This window comes from Sus scrofa, chromosome 9, assembly GCF_054392235.1.
Source record: "Sus scrofa isolate SSC_HxYL_T2T_F1_AM1 chromosome 9, Sscrofa_HxYL_maternal_Yorkshire_Landrace_v2.0, whole genome shotgun sequence".
Lineage (NCBI taxonomy): Eukaryota > Metazoa > Chordata > Mammalia > Artiodactyla > Suidae > Sus > Sus scrofa.
In genome coordinates, this window is record NC_139391.1 from 9200167 (window position 1) to 9215591 (window position 15425).

Here is a 15425-nt window from a genome sequence, read left to right on the forward strand (position 1 = left end):
ATCTGATGGATGTGAAAAACCTATGCTGGTGAACAGGAACAGTCTTGACTGTGCAGCTCAAGAGCAGTGAAGAACTTTAGCATCTGCTGAGAGCTGGAGAAAGTGATTTATGAATGGGGCAGAAAGACTTGTGGAAAGATTAAGGGGAACAGTGGGGAGAAAAGGTGAACGAGAGGAAAACCCTAGTGTAGTATACCCCGTGTGGCAAGTTTTATGCCTACTTTGTCATTTTGATGTATGTGTTGGAGTTTTTTTTGTTTTCGTTTTTGTTTTTGTCTTTTTAGGGATGCACCTGCGGCATATGGAGGTTCCCAGGCTAGGGGTCTAATCGGAGCTGTAGCCGCCAGCCTACACCACAGCCACAGCAACCCAGGATCCGAGCTGTGAGCCACGTCTGTGACCTACACCATAGCTCATAGCAATGTAGGATCCTTAACCCACTGAGCGAGGCCAGGGATCGAACCCGCAACCTCATGGTTCCTAGTCAGATTCATTTCTTCTGAGCCACGACAGGAGCTCCTGTGTATTGCTGTTTGACATTTGAGTTCTGTGTGTGTTATATTCTCAACTAGATTTCCTTTTAAAGCTTTTATTTTATTTCCTTTTGCTCCTCATAATGCTGTAAGGAACACAGTTCTATTTGCAAGGTAGGTCCTCAATATTAGATTAGATACTTAGTTTAAACTTAACCTAATAGACTTCTAATTGGCCAAATCTTGCCTGAATTTTTTCATTACTTATTTAAGAAGCAAATTATTGGAAAGGTTGTAAATGGTGTATTTAACTAATATAAGAAAGCACTTTGGAGGACCCATTAATTATGCTTAATGGATGATTACAATTGAGGTGTTTTTTTTTTCTTGAGTAATTCATATTGGGTCAGACATCTTCTATTACTTGCTATATGTACTTAACATACCTTTAGAGTCGTATCTGTTAAAACATTTTGTGATTCAGGCTCGTTAGTATTTCAGGAACTTCAAAAATTGAGATTACTTAAGTTTCTTGGATTGGTAGTATTTACTGACTCTCGGCATATATGTAGGGCTTTTTGATTCCAGTTGTAATAATAATTGTTGCTTTAAAATTATTGTTAAAAACAACCATTTTCATTCCCACCTTATAAAAGCTTCAGTTTAACAAACATGAAATGCTTGTGTATTCTCAGTGCTCTCTTCTTGGGAGCTGTGAAAGAAGGAAGGCGAGAACAAAATCTATGACAGTCTCGGGCACGCAGTGTATGTTCTCATAGCCCCAGTTATTTGTGGTCTTGGTCTCTAAAGACTGCAGATTCTGCCTCTTCACTCCAGCAGGACTGTCCACTAGAGTCCCCAAGGAAAATAACCCAGAAGGGCATTTCTTTTCAGAACAAGCCATTCTTGGCAGAGAGAACTTAATCTTTACATGGTCCTTTGAGAGAAAGGACCTGCTGTCTCTGACTTTGCCAGATCCAGGTTTCCTCCGGGAACTATCTCTAGCATTAATTCATAAGAAGAATGGGAAATTGCTCTAATTATTTTTTCCTCTGCCACTTCAGTCTTTGAAATAGAAATTAATTGTATCAACCTGAAATTTAATCTTGAATCAGTAAGTAAAAATTCTGATTGGCAGTAGCCAACTTGGCAAAATTTTCGATGCAAAAATACGTAAAGTTGGATCTATGAACACTTCAAGTTTTAGATTTTTGTCATTTTTACCTTTTTCTCTGTTTGCTTTTATATTTTTGAGGACTTTCAAATTATGCTAATTTAGCTTTAAATACGTCTTAAGAAATGTTGATGTTAAACAAATAATTTCATTTAGTTTAGTCAAGACACATTCAAATTGGTCTCAGGGGAACGCCAGCTGAAGGATTATATTTTATAGAGAGAATATTATGATTAGAGGTGGACTGATTATTTCACCCACCTGCTCCAAAAACCTTAGCGGCTCCCTTTTTCCAGTGGAGTTAAATGAGAACTCTTCCCACCAACATTGAGGTCCTTAGAATTATTCTAGCGTATCTTTCCATCCTTGCTTACATCCCCAAACTCTAGAGAACAGAGCTGTTTGCTTTTCCTCAAATGTATAATCTATGCTTGCCCTCCTGAGAATCTTTGCTCTTGCATTTCATCTCATTGAAATGCCACTGACCTTACCTATCGAAAGGCTATTTATCTTTCCATGTCCAGTTCAAAAGCTGTCACCTTCCTGAAACCTATAGGGATTCCTCACCTACTTCTCTATTCCCATCATCCATTCTCTCTTTCTCCTCCTCAACTTTCCTCCCCCCACTTTGTAACTTTTATAGGGCTTATTTCATTTTTCCTTATGTTATAGTTATTTGTGTGTTTATATGTCTCTACTTGATTTGTAAATTTGTAGGGTATAGGAAATTCATCTTAACCTGTTTTAAATCCCCCATAGTACCTTGCATATCACAAGTGTTTGATATATGTTAATCAAGTTGCATTCAAATAGAAGGAGGAATGCTTACTCTGGAAGCAGTTATCTTTTATTCAGAATGGAAATAAGGAGTTCCTGTCGCGGCGTGGTGGAAATGAATCCGCTGAAACCATGAGGTTGCAGGTTCGATCTCTGGCCTCGCTCAGTGGGTTAAGAATCTGGTGTTGCTGTGGCTGTGGTGTAGGCCGGCAGCTGTAGCTCCGATTAGACCCCTAGCCTGGGAGCCTCCATATGCCGAAGGTTCGGCCCTAAAAAGACAAAAAAAAAAAAAAAAGGAATGGAAATAAATTAGGCACAATGTTTAATTTCTTATATTTGTTATGGTACAGTTAATACCAATAATAATGCAAATTGTTAGAGAACAATTTGGTGAGACAGTTATAGTCATACCAAAGATTTTAAAGCTGAACGTGAAAAATGGCTCGTCATCCCACAACCTGGAGATAATCCCTGTAAACGTCCGTCTAGACTTGCATGTGTGAGTATGCGTGTGTGTAAAACATAGTTTTCCTTTTCAGAAATGTAAGTCAGTATGTACACTGTTTTATAAACATTTTAAATAAGTTTTAAGTCATGGATGTCTTTCCGTGTAAATAAAGAATCCCACATTTTTTTTTTTTTTTAGGTCTGCGGGTGTTCCTAGGCTAGGGGTTGAATCAGAGCTGCAGCCGTGGCCACAGCAATGCCAGATCTGAGCTGTGTCTGTGACCTACACTGTAGCTTGTGGCAGTGAGCAAATCGCCAGATCCTTAACCCACTCTGCAGGGCCAGGGATCAAATCCGCATCCTCATGGATGCTAGTTGGCTTCGTTTCCGCTGAGCCACAACGGGAACTTCAGGAATCCCATATAATTATTTAGTGGCCTGCTAATTCTTCTTTACTGCAGAATTTATGTAATCAATTCATTTAATTAATCTCCTGTTGATATTTTACTATCTTAGACCACCACAGTGATGAAATCTACTTGTCTCATTAGGTCCTTAGAATAAACTACTAGAAGTGGAATGACCAGATAGAAAGGAGTGTACTTTTAAAGACTTTTTGGTATTTATTCTTTATTGACCTCCGGGAAGTTTATATATAGTTATACTCCCACCAGCAGTAAACAGATGTGCGAAACTAATTTCCTCTTTTGCCAACTCTGGGTATTATCATTCTTTTAATTTTTTTTACGTACAAATTTTAAAAAAATCACTTCACAGATTTCCATTTTAGGAATCCATAGTTCTTATAGGCTTATTTTTATCCACAGTTAAAGATGAGAAGTAAATATTTTCCTATCTTATGGCTACAGCTTTCGTGGGGGTAGAAACAGAGGGATTGGAGATGGGGGTGCCTTCTGTTTACATAATTATTTATTTATAATAATGTATATTTATTTTCAATAATCAAAAGGGACCTGGCATGTATCTATTATAATGGTAAAGTTTTTTCTTAAAAGATGAATAGCATTTAAATTGATATAAACAAAATCTGTCTTTTGTTGAGCACTTACTACTTGTTAACTAAGGTATTATATGCTTTTAATGGTTTATCACAATATATGTAGTAGAGTATTCTTAATTTTATAGATGAGAAACTGAGGCTCAGAAAGATGAAGCAACTAACCTACAGTGACAATGCGAGCTCAGTAACAGGGCTGGGATTTGAGCATGCTTTTACTTGGTGCTGAATTGATTACATAACAAAGACCTAAATAAACAGAAATTACCGTTATTTATCCCTTGTTGAGTCCATTGATGTCAAAGCCTTTTCTTTTCCCCCAGAAAATTTGATAATAGGTTAGTGCTATTAAAGTTTTTCCAGCAAATAGTTTGTGTGAAGGGTTCCTAAGGAGTGAGAACCCCACAAAATTGAAAAGCTTCTCTGTAAATTATAATCCTTCAACCCTTTCTCAAAGGTTGTTAGGAAACATAGTCTATATCTGCCTGTCAAGGTTAGAGAATAACAAAGCATTTAAGGAATACAAGGTACTCTGAGCCATACAAAGCTTTACGTGCCTCTGTCTCAACTCTAACTTCGATGGTCCTTTAGTCGTCAGATGACTGCTTCATCATTAGACATTTTTCTGTTTATCTACTCTGCAAAGGTTTTAGAGGTTTAAAGAAAAGGTGGTGACCTTCTTTCACAGAGTTTATTGTCTAAAGCAGAAGTTAGACTCCTAAAGAAGCTGCAGGTCAGTGTGGTTAGTGGCTCCCCCTCAAAGGAAGACTCATATTGAATCATGAGCAAATCCTCATGATGTGTTGTATGCAAAAGGCATATTTAAAAGAAACTTCAAACATAAATTTAAAGATTCAAAAAGAGGGGTTCCCTGGTGGCCTGGTAGGTTAAGGATCTGGCCTTTTTGCTGCTGTGGCTTGGGTTCGATCTTTGACCCAGGAACTTCTACATCATGTGGGCATGGCCAAAAAAAAAGAAAAGAAAAGAAAAGACTCAAAAAGAGACTCTAGGAATTCCTGTTGTGGTTCAGTGGTTAACAAATCCGACTAGGAACCATGAGGTTGTGGGTTCGATCCCTGGCCACGCTCAGTGGGTTAAGGATCTGGCCTACGCCACAGCCATAGCAGTACGGGATCCGAGCCATGTCTGTGACCTACATCACAGCTCCGATTAGACCTCTAGCCTGGGAACCTCCATGTACCGCAAGTGCGGCCCTAGAAAATACAAAAAGATCAAAAAAAAAAAAAAAAAAAAAAAGAGAGAGAGAGAGAGAGAGACTCTAAAATAAAATGAAGATAGGTGAATGGGTATCAGCCAGATGCAGAAAGCTAATCTAAGGGTTTTTTTGGAAGCCCTTGCAGAGAAAGTAATATTTAAGATGCCTCTGAAAGGCCAATGAGTATTTTATAGGCAGACAAAGAGTGTGGAAGGAGACTCTTAGGCAGAGGGACACATGGCAGGCCCAAAAGAAAAGGGGTTTTGAAAGACCGTGATGGTACCTGTGGAGAGTAAAAGTAGCTTGATGGTCCTAGAGCTCAAGGAGTTCCCTGTGCGGAGAAAAACTGTGAAAGGTTAGATCTTTGTGAAGGTTTGTGAAGATGATTGGACTTATCCTGAAGTCACCAACAGTTAAGCAGCGAAGAGGTGGGATTCTGTGTGCTTGACAGTGTGGAGGGGATTGGAGGAAAGAAAAGCTAGAGAGCAAGACCTATGAGTAGATTATTGAAGCAGTCAAGGTCGGAGAGGATGAGAATCTAAGGAGAGGCAGTGAACACGAGCATACGTGAGAAGAGTGAAATCGGAGGGACCTTCCAGGAGTGGAGAGGAGCAGAGGAGAAATACCGTGGGGGCGCTCCGGAGGTGGACGCTCTGGATCTCAGTACCAGTGTTAGTTAGCTACGCATGAACTCCACCGTCGTAGGCACAGTAACTTCTCTGAGCCTCAGTTCGCCATCTGTAAAAGACAGGTAGTAATCCCTTCTTACTGGGAAGAGTAAGTAAAATATTTGGATGTGTTGGGGTGCTTAAAAACCTCTGTAGAAATGTTGTTGTGACTTCGAAGAAAGGAAAGGAAAGATGATGGATGTCATTGAGGCTTCCAGCTGGGTTGGTAGAGGGGCTTAGAGAAGAGAAATACTGAGTGTGATTTTGGATACATGAAGTGTGAGCTATATTGAGGCTATCTAGATGGGGCTCTCCGAGATAGATTGGAACTCCGAGAGAAGTGGCATGTAATAGCTCTGAACAGTGCTGATGGGGGATTCCATGGGAACCCCAAATGGACAGTGTTGTCTCCCTTGTCTCCTGCCAGTGTCCTGCACGTCTCTCAGATTCAGAGAATGAAGAACCTTCCCGAGGCAAGATGATACAGACACACCGGTCGGCATTTGTTTCCAAGAACAGCTCCTACTCCTTAGCTTTCCTGGCAGGGTAAGAGACTGATTCTGAACTCACTCAGGGTTTTTTCATTTTGGGGTATGAGACAAGGGGACTGGGGAAGCAAACGTACCTGTTGTAGCTCCTTTGGGGAGGTGGGAGTGGGGAGAAGGGGGGACTGGTTTTCAAATATGGATTAGGAACAAGGGGCTGACCTGAACTTTTAAAGAAAAGTAAAATTTACCCACTCCTGGTATCCTCACGGTAGGATTGTCTAATCGCTCTGCTGCAGAGTGGAACTTTCTGTCCCGGGAGGAAACTACCAAGACTTCTTCAGCTGACAGTGGATTTTCCATGGATTCTCTCTGTGGACTTTTTCCTTTAGTAGGAACCCGAGGCCAGAGCTGATTTTATTTTCAGTGCCTAGAAGTAAATATATGTCTTGAGCGGTTTCAAGGGGGTTAAGACCCTGGTCAAGCAGTCTCTTGACCATTCAGACTTTTGAAGGCCCCGAGGGGGAAAGGCGGGAGGAGTTGGATGGATGTTGGGTGATGGAGGAATAAAGAAGCGCTCGGTGAAGGAAGGGAGGGAGGCGGGGAGAGAAGATATGGGAAAAGAAGAGAAGAAATGAAAGAAGGGAAGAAGGTTGGAAGGAATCATTTATTCAAAAGAATTCAACAGACATTTTGTGGAGAGCTCCTACGGGCCATGCTGTCTGTTTTAGTATGAAAAGACACCATCTTTACCCCATTTTGTTACCTTTTTTGGTTTAAAGCTGGCATTACTCACCCTTATTTCTAGGGTGCTTTTCCTTTGCTTTTTCCTTTGTTTTTTTCTTTTTCTTTTTTTTAGGGCTGCTCCTGTGGCATATGGAGGTTCCCAGGCTAGGGGTATAATCAGGGCTACAGCTGCAGGCCTACACCACAGCCACGGCAATGCAGGATCCAAGCCATGTCTGCAGCCTACACCACAGCTCGCGGCAACGCCTGATCCTTAATCCACAGTGCAAGGCCAGGGATCAAACCCGCAACCTCATGGTTATTAGTTGCATTCATTTCTGTTGTGCCATGACGGGAACTCCGTCTCGGGTGCTTTTCTTTCTTCGCACACACAGCACGACGAAGTGGGTCTCTTTCTTGCTATTCCTATGGACCTGGACCCTTTTCCTTGCTAGTCACTAATAAATATGACAAAAAAGCTGCTAAGTTTAAGAATGTTGTAAAGTTCATGGTATTGCATCCCTGATGGTTTTACGTCTGAATCCTTTTTGTATACATTCTCTTGGAATAGTCTGGTTTTCCTGTTATTCCTGTGAGTAAAATTCACAAAACCTCTCCTTCCCTTAAATGCCTCCCCTTCTGTAGGTGATGGTAACTCCTTCTTTCAGGAATGCCCTTTCCTAGAATATTTTTTCATTCATTTGGCATTTGTGGAACAGCCACTGTATTTTAGCCCCTGAAGCTTGATGGATGTAATTAGGACCCAAAAAGTGAGATGTAAGCCAGCGTACTTAACCATTTACGGTGATGTTGAAACTCTTGCTTTGTGCTTATGAGCTTGAACTATAGATACCCTCTGAAGGTAAAAAAAATTCCAGATTGCTTGGCTAACAATTGTCAATGGCTGAATGTGTATGTGGATTTTTCTCCATTTATAGTAGGTCTATCTTAATGATTATAATAGGGGTCTACTGAGAAGAAAAAAAAGATCGTGTCATTAATTCCAATCAAGTCACAATAAATACCCACTGAAACACCTAGATGTTGCTTTAGGCAATCTCTGCTTAATTAATTAACATCTCATAATTTGAAATGACTTGGAAAAAAGAAAATTTTATTGAAATTCAAATATTACGTGAAGGCCATGTTGCCCCAATTAATTGGCGTGGACATTGGACAGATGAATTACTTATTACCATTCCAGTCTGTACCCTTGTTAATTCACTCTTTTAAAGTGGGTGTAAGTTTAATATGTCATTACTTAGAAATGCCTAGCAAGGAACCTAGAAAATTTTTCTCTAAAGGGGCAAAATGTGGTCTGTATAGAAGGGTGTGGCTTTTTTTTTCTGAAGAAAAAAAAAACCTTTCATTTAATTACTCAATATTTGCCAAATGAAGTTACCTCTTGAACTGTTTTTTTCTATGTCTCCAATGGAATAGCTCTTTAAATTTTCAAAGTTACATTCTGTGGAACACAGTTTGGAAAAAGCAGGTGTGCCCTTTGAAGCCCAAGCTCATTTACCTGTAACCCAATATTCTTACCCCTCCTCAGAAGGGTTGTGCTTTTGGTTATATATGGCTCTGGAATATCTGTAATATATCTTCTTTTCCTGCTCCTTGGCCCATCTTTGCCCTTTTTTATAACACTGAGTCACAAAGGGATTAATTTATAGGAAAATATTCACTTAACATGTTATCATTAAGAAATATTTGCAGGAGTTCCCGTCGTGGCGCAGTGGTTAACGAATCCGACTAGGAACCATGAGGTTGCAGGTTCGGTCCCTGCCCTTGCTCAGTGGGTTAAGGATCTGGCGTTGCCGTGAGCTGTGGTGTAGGTTGCAGACGCGGCTCAGATCCTGCGTTGCTGTGGCTGTGGTGTAGGCTGGTGGCTACTGCTCCAATTAGACCCCTAGCCTGGGAATCTCCATATGCCGCGGGAGCGGCCCAAGAAATAGCAAAAAAAGCCAAAAAAAAAAAAAAAAAAAAAAAAAGAAATATTTGCAAGAGTTTCCTGGTGGCTCAGTGGGTTAAGGATCCAGTGTGGTCACTGCTGTGGCTCTGGTTACAGATGTGGCATGGGTACAATTCCTGGCCCAGGAACTTCTGCATGCTTCAGGAATGGCATATATATATATATGGCAAATATATATATATTTGCAGTCAGCAGTATGTATTTCTGGATTTCAGCATTTTTCTTTTCCAAATAGCCAAAGTTATGGGTTGAGTTCAATTATGAGTATAGTTATTAAAACAGCTAATTAGATCTGGTTGGTAGGGTTTCTTTGTAGGAAATAACTTGTTGATGTTATGGGAACCTTAGGTTAGAAAATTTAGTATGGTAATACGGCGAATTGCATCTCTTATTTAGTCAACATGTTTCACTCCTTAGATAAGGAAATATTAAGTCTCAATTCTAAATGATTTTTAGGAAAACAGTGTGGGGTTGTGAGTGCTGACAATGAGATGAAGCAGTAGATATATTAAAAAAGTAGAGTTCGTGCTGTGGTGCAGTGGGTTAAGAATCGGACTGCAGCAACTTGGGTCACTGCAGGGGTGTGTGTTTGATCCCTGGCTTGGTGCAGTGGGTTAAAGGATCTGGCATTGCTACAGCTACAGCATAGGTCACAGCTTCAGTTCGGACTCAGTCCCTGGCCCAGGAACTTCCATGTGCCGTGGGTACAGCCATGAAAAAAAAAGGAGTTAGTGTGGTGATGATTGTATAGCAATGTGCCTATAAATTTAAAATGGTTAAAATGATAATTTTTATGTTTTATATATATATATTTTATGACAATAAGAAAAGAATTAGCATTGTTAATAGTTTGGAGATATTTCAAATGCATTTTTTTTTTACTATCTGCTAAGCAACAGCAAAAGGATAGGTTTTCTCTGCAAGTTCATTTCCTAAAGAGAGTTTATATGAAAAACCTTCAGAATTTTTTACAACTGTATTAAAGTCAAATTAATTTGCATTTATTTTTCTTATCAACTTTATAAACTTTTGTTTCTTAAGCCTAAAAACTTGAAAGTTATAGAGTGGGTAAGCCTGGTAGGCTGATTACTTTGGAAGAAATCCATCAATAGATTCTGGCTGAGTCTGGCCAGCAGCTCAGCCTGTTTTCATTTGAAAAATTCAAAAGCCAAGAGGCCTTTTGAGCACATTAATACAGTTCTACAGCCCTTTGAAAATGAAACTTTTTCCAGATAGGCAGATAGAATAATAGTTGACCCAAGGTCATTTCTACGTTAATCATAAAACATATGCTCATTTAAAAGAATTAATCTGGTTGGTTTGTTTAAATTTATTTCCCTTCGTTCCTCATCCCCTCTTCACTACTAGAAGAATCCAACAAAACACCTGGTTGCGAATTATTCTAAAAGCTCAATCTGGAAAATTTTTCTCTGTTGGGCCAGTGTCCTTTCTAAGAGCTACACATCCGGTTGTGTTTTTCCTCTTTGCTTTGGCTATCAGGAAGTTTGGGATTATGACAGAGTTTTCAATTCGGTCATCACAGCTTTCCAACATGACCTATAATTTAAAAAATAATTTTTGTTATTCTTCTCTGTCTCTCTTTTTGCTTTTTAGGGCTACTCTAGCAGCATGTGGAGGTTCCCAGTCTAGGGGTTGAATCGGAGCTACAGCTGCTGGCGTGCACCACAGCTCACGGCAATGCCTAATCCTTAACCCACTGAGCGAGGCCACGGCTCAGACCCTCGTCCTCATGGATGCTAGTCAAGTTCGTTCACCGCTGAGCCACGATGAGAACTCCCAAAAGTATCTTAAGTTAATGGTGCCTGGTGATATTTCTGGCACACGATAAGGCTTCAGTGAGTATTGTTGCTGCTCTTTTGTTGTTATCGTCCTTTAGAACTCTTAGAGCTGAAAAGGACCTTAAATATTGTCTTACCTAGATCCATTGTTGTATGGATGAGAAGACTAAATAAAGCCCAGCAAGGAAACGTGGCTTGCCAAATTCTAGACTGCTAGAGTAGCAGGACGCTGAGTTAGAACTGCGGTCTCTTGGCTCCTTCCGCTCCCCCCTTCTGTCCCCCATGACCCTCATATAGGCCCTCATGTGCATTTCCCACTGGATTTTTCTTTTTCCTTTTTTGGTCACATCTACAGCATATGGAAGTTCCTGGGCCAGGGGTTGAATCTGAGCCCGAGCCGCAACCTCTGCCACAGTTGCAGCAACACCAGATCCCTAATCCACTGTGCAGGGCTGGGGATTGAACTGGCACTTCCACAGAGACAAGCTAGGTCATTAACCCACTGCGCCACAACGGCAACTACCCCCCTGGATTTTAAATCTTTTGCAAGCAGGGATAAAATCTTGTTCACCATTGCATTCACAGTACCTAGTACAGTGCCTGGCACGTAGCAGAGGCTCAATAAATAAGTGTGGAATGTTTGAAAAGCTAGCTTGTGGGTAGGTAAGGGTCTTTGTCAGAACTGATTGTCAGACTTGCAGCACAGGGTCTTTAGGAGAGAGGACTCTGGGCGCTAGAGAGGAAACAGGTTGTCTGGGGCTGTGTTTTAGACTAGACTCCGTAGGATTGATGTGGGATTTAAGGGAGGGGTCCTAGGGACTTCATTCATTAAGCTTTTCTACCTTATGGTTGCCTTTGGCCCGTTAATGCATTAGCAACAACTCATCATGATCCTTTGTATAGATTTTGTAAAAGAAAAATCTGTGTTCTACTGAGTAATAATTAAGCCTTAATTAAGTGGAGATAAGCTACATTATTTTGTTTTCTAGTGTCTAAATACTTTAAGGCTGAGTCTGTAGTTCGGAGTGGGGTACAGCAAAAAGAGACATGAATATTACCGAACTCAAGTCCTTCCGCTCACCACTCGAAAAACAGTACGAGAGAGAGAGAGAGAGAGAATCAATCAGACAGACAAGTGTTAGTAGAGAGGAAGGTAGCTTTTTATCCAAATGCTGGGAGTTCCATTGTGGCTCAGCCAGTTAAGGACCTGACATTGTCGTCTTGAGGATGCAGGTTTGATCCCTGGCCTCACTCAGTGGGTTAAGGATCCAGCGTTGCCGAAAGCTGTGTCATAGGTTGCAGATGCAGCTTGGATCCGGTGTTGCCATGGCTGTGGTGTAGGCCCCAGCTGCAGCTCTGTTTCAACCCCTAGCCTGGAAACTTCCCTATCCCTCAGCTGCAGCTGTGGGGGGAAAAAAAAAATGCCAGCCATCTGAGGAGACAGTAGACTCAGTATTCCCTCCAAAACGCTTCGGAAGGTTCTGCTCAGCCGTGAAAGTTTTTAAAGGGAAAAGGGGACGTGATCTTGGTTAATCGCTGAGATGAGTAAGGCCAGAGCCTTCGCCGTCCCCCACTGTGTGTGCAGGCTGGTCATCTTCTTGTGATTTTTCTTAAATGCTCTCTTGTTCGCACAGTTCGTTCCTGAGCTCACCAAAGGGGAAGCTAGGAAAAGGTCTCGTCCTCGGGTAATTACTTATTCTTCATTTCCACATCTTCCATCTACGGAAAGAACCAACAGTTTAGCCAAAGGCATTGTGTGACCACAAGGTGTAAAAGGGCTGCTAGGCCCGGAGCCGAGGAGAGCAGGGGTGCCTGGCTCAAGGCTAGTGACCCGGACAAAGGCGCCTCATCAGAGAGCTCCGACCTGCCAAAGGCTCCTTGCATGAAGTGTGTGTGCTCACTCTAAGGGCTGTGTGTGTGTGTGTGTGTGTATACACGCGCGCACGTGCGCAAGGGGAGACGGAGACCGAGCGCAGACTCAGCAGTGGTACCAGCACACCCGGTCACTCCCAGTGCTGCAGTGAATTGAAATATGCAGACTTGTTCCTCTGGTGTCAAAACGAACAAATGAAAATACAGATGCTTTCAGTTAACAGATACCAGACGCATAAATGACATGATGCTGGAGGACTAGAATCCATAAAGGAGGCAAACCAGGGAAGTGAGGGTAGGGAAGCCTGTCTAGGGGGGTTTAGGGAAGTGGGGTGAGCTTAAGTCAAGTCAGTTGACCTCCTTCTGTCTCATGCAAAATGCAAGTTGTTGCGCCCTACCTGTTGCTGGGCAGGGGACTTTACCGAGTGGTTTCTCAAGATTCTTTTCACCTCTAAAATCGAAGTGTCCAGGTGGCTGAGAGCAGAGTTTTAAAGGGTGGAGGAATGTGGCCAGGGCATGAAGAGGCAGGGGCAGTCAGAGAGTCTGTAAAAATCCCGGGATTAGAATTAGCAAGTTTTATGTGGGGAATAGTCCAAACAGTAACATAAAGGAGACTCTGAGAGAGAAAATGAGGTAGTGATTTGAAAGAAACCACAGCAAGGCTTGATGATGGCTTGGAGCAGATCGTGTGTGTGTGTGTGTGTGTGTGTGTGTGTGTGTGTGTGTGTGTTGGGGGACGGATAAGAGAATGAAAACAAGTGGATGAGCTGGTTAAGAGGACCAACCTTGTTAAAAGTCTGGAGTATGGCTGGAAAAGGAAGAAGCGGACCTTGAGGAGCAGGTTTTAGAGGTGTCAGTAATCCCTCTGCCAGACTAAAATAGAAATACCTTGGTCGTTTCAGAGGGGCCCAGCAGGATGGTAAGGGTGGCATCAGGGACCCACCTTTTTCCTAGGGCTTCCTGCCACGTTTGCTACTTTACATACCTCATTTCCTTTCGTTCTTAGGTTAATCCTGTAAGGTTTATAACATTATTGTCCATTTTCAGGTAAGGAAAATACAGTTCAAAGAAGTTAAGTCACTCTCTCCAGAACGTCTCACCTCAGTAGGTGACAGAGATGGACCTGGAACCCCAGTCTCTCTGACTCCAAACCTGTGCCCTGCTACCTGTGACAGAAGGCTCTGTGCTTGGATCTGTGTCTTGAAATGATCTGCCTTTGCACAGGAAGCTCCCTTGCCTCTGTTTGTTTAATAATTTATAACCTACCTTATTCTAAAAAAATACAAGTTTGTGACATTATCCCATTGTTTGAGGGTACTTCAATCCTTTTTCATGATGCTAGGCCTTTTGAAACACAGCTGTGGAGCCAGTGTCCCTGTCCATCAGCAAGTACTAGTGTATGTCCTGAATGGGCAACTATGTAGAAACAGAAAGTAGATCAGTGGTTGCTTAGACTGGAGGAGAAGGCAGGGTTTAGGAGTGACAGCTAAAGGGTGTGAGGTTCCTTATGAGGTGGTGGAAAGGGACTAAAGATCTGATGATGGGTAAACAACTCTGTGAATATACTAAAAATCATTCAGTTGTACACTTTTAATAAAGAATGCTTGTGTACACGGGACAGGTAACCCCGTAATAAGTAAACAAGGGAAGGATTGTAGCAGACTCTTGCCCGTTTCTCAGGCTAGGGGCTGGGAGGAGGATCCTGTCCAGCATGTAGCGTCTTGGTGAGACTCAGCTCGGCCAGACCTGCGCGCTCGATTAGGAAACTAATGTGGTGCGGGTGGGTGAGAGAAGAGAGAGGGATGGCGGGCAGTCAGGAACATGAGCTGTCTGATGTTTGACATCCTGTATTACCATTTGAAAGCTCTTTAAGCAGTGTTTTATAAGCACTAAATTTTCTAGCTTTCCAGCTGCATGTTTACACTGGCTGTTCCTCCTTTTCTCTGTTTGTAAGTCAGATTCATTGTGGTTGTTGGTATTTTTAGCTTAACTAGACATCCCAGAAACCATCTGGTCTCTTGGCAGTGGAAATTTTAAGCTGGTTGCCTTTTCAGACAATGCTGCTTTCTCTTGTTTATGACTTCATTATGTGTTTGGAAGCAAGAGCCTCCCTGGACGTGCTGGGTCTGTTCTGTGGCAGAGTAGAGTAGGATATAAGGTGGGAATGCTGCGATAGAAAGAGCACAACCGTAGAATCTTGGACATACAGATTTAAACCTTGGTTGGCATCAGCTGTGGGACCCGGGAAAAGTCACTTGCCTCAGTTCTTTGTAAATTGAGGATGCTGATACTTACAGGGTTTCTATATGGATTAGATAAGATACAGTATATTTAAACCATGTACACAATGCCTGACAGATAATAGATTCCTAATAAATGCTGAAATTTCCTTTCCTTAAAGAGTAGATAGGCATTTTTGTACATATTTTTATTCATTTATAAGAAATTTATTGAGGAGTTCCCCTTGTGGTGCAGTGGTTAACGAATCCAACTAGGAACCATGAGGTTGCAGGTTCGATCCCTGGCCTTGCTCAGTGGGTTAAGGATCCGGCATTGCCATGAGCTGTGGTGCACCTTGCAGATGTGGCTCGGATCCCGAGTTGCTGTGGCTCTGGCGTAGGATGGCGGCTGTAGCTCAGATTAGACCCCTAACCTGGGAACCTCCTTATTCCGTAGGAGCAGCCCTAGAAAAGGCAAAAAGACAAAAAAAAAAAAAAAAAAAGAAATTTATTGAGTATGTCCAATATATGCCAGGCACTGTGTTAGGGCTTGGGAATATAGAAATGGATGGGCACAAA

The 15425-nt window shown here is 41.9% G+C and overlaps 2 protein-coding genes across 6 annotated transcripts in view; one reads left to right on the forward strand and one right to left on the reverse strand.

Moving 5' to 3' along the window:
- The window catches only part of RNF169 (ring finger protein 169), a 136158-nt gene that overhangs the window by 105533 nt on the left and 15200 nt on the right, over window positions 1-15425 (forward strand). For 4 of the 5 annotated variants that reach the window (XM_084975219.1, XM_084975220.1, XM_021062507.2 and 1 more), the window contains one exon: window positions 6201-6319. The exons of the other annotated variant lie outside the window; for it this stretch is intronic. In XM_084975219.1, coding sequence (XP_084831345.1) covers window positions 6201-6319 — 119 coding nt within the window. The remainder of the gene's footprint in view (window positions 1-6200; window positions 6320-15425) is intronic. 5 annotated transcript variants of the gene reach the window in all.
- The window catches only part of XRRA1 (X-ray radiation resistance associated 1), a 127071-nt gene continuing 123539 nt past the window's right edge, over window positions 11894-15425 (reverse strand). Inside the window, exon 21 of the transcript XR_014814652.1 lies at window positions 11894-12474. The gene's annotated coding sequence lies outside the window, so the exon portion shown is untranslated. The remainder of the gene's footprint in view (window positions 12475-15425) is intronic.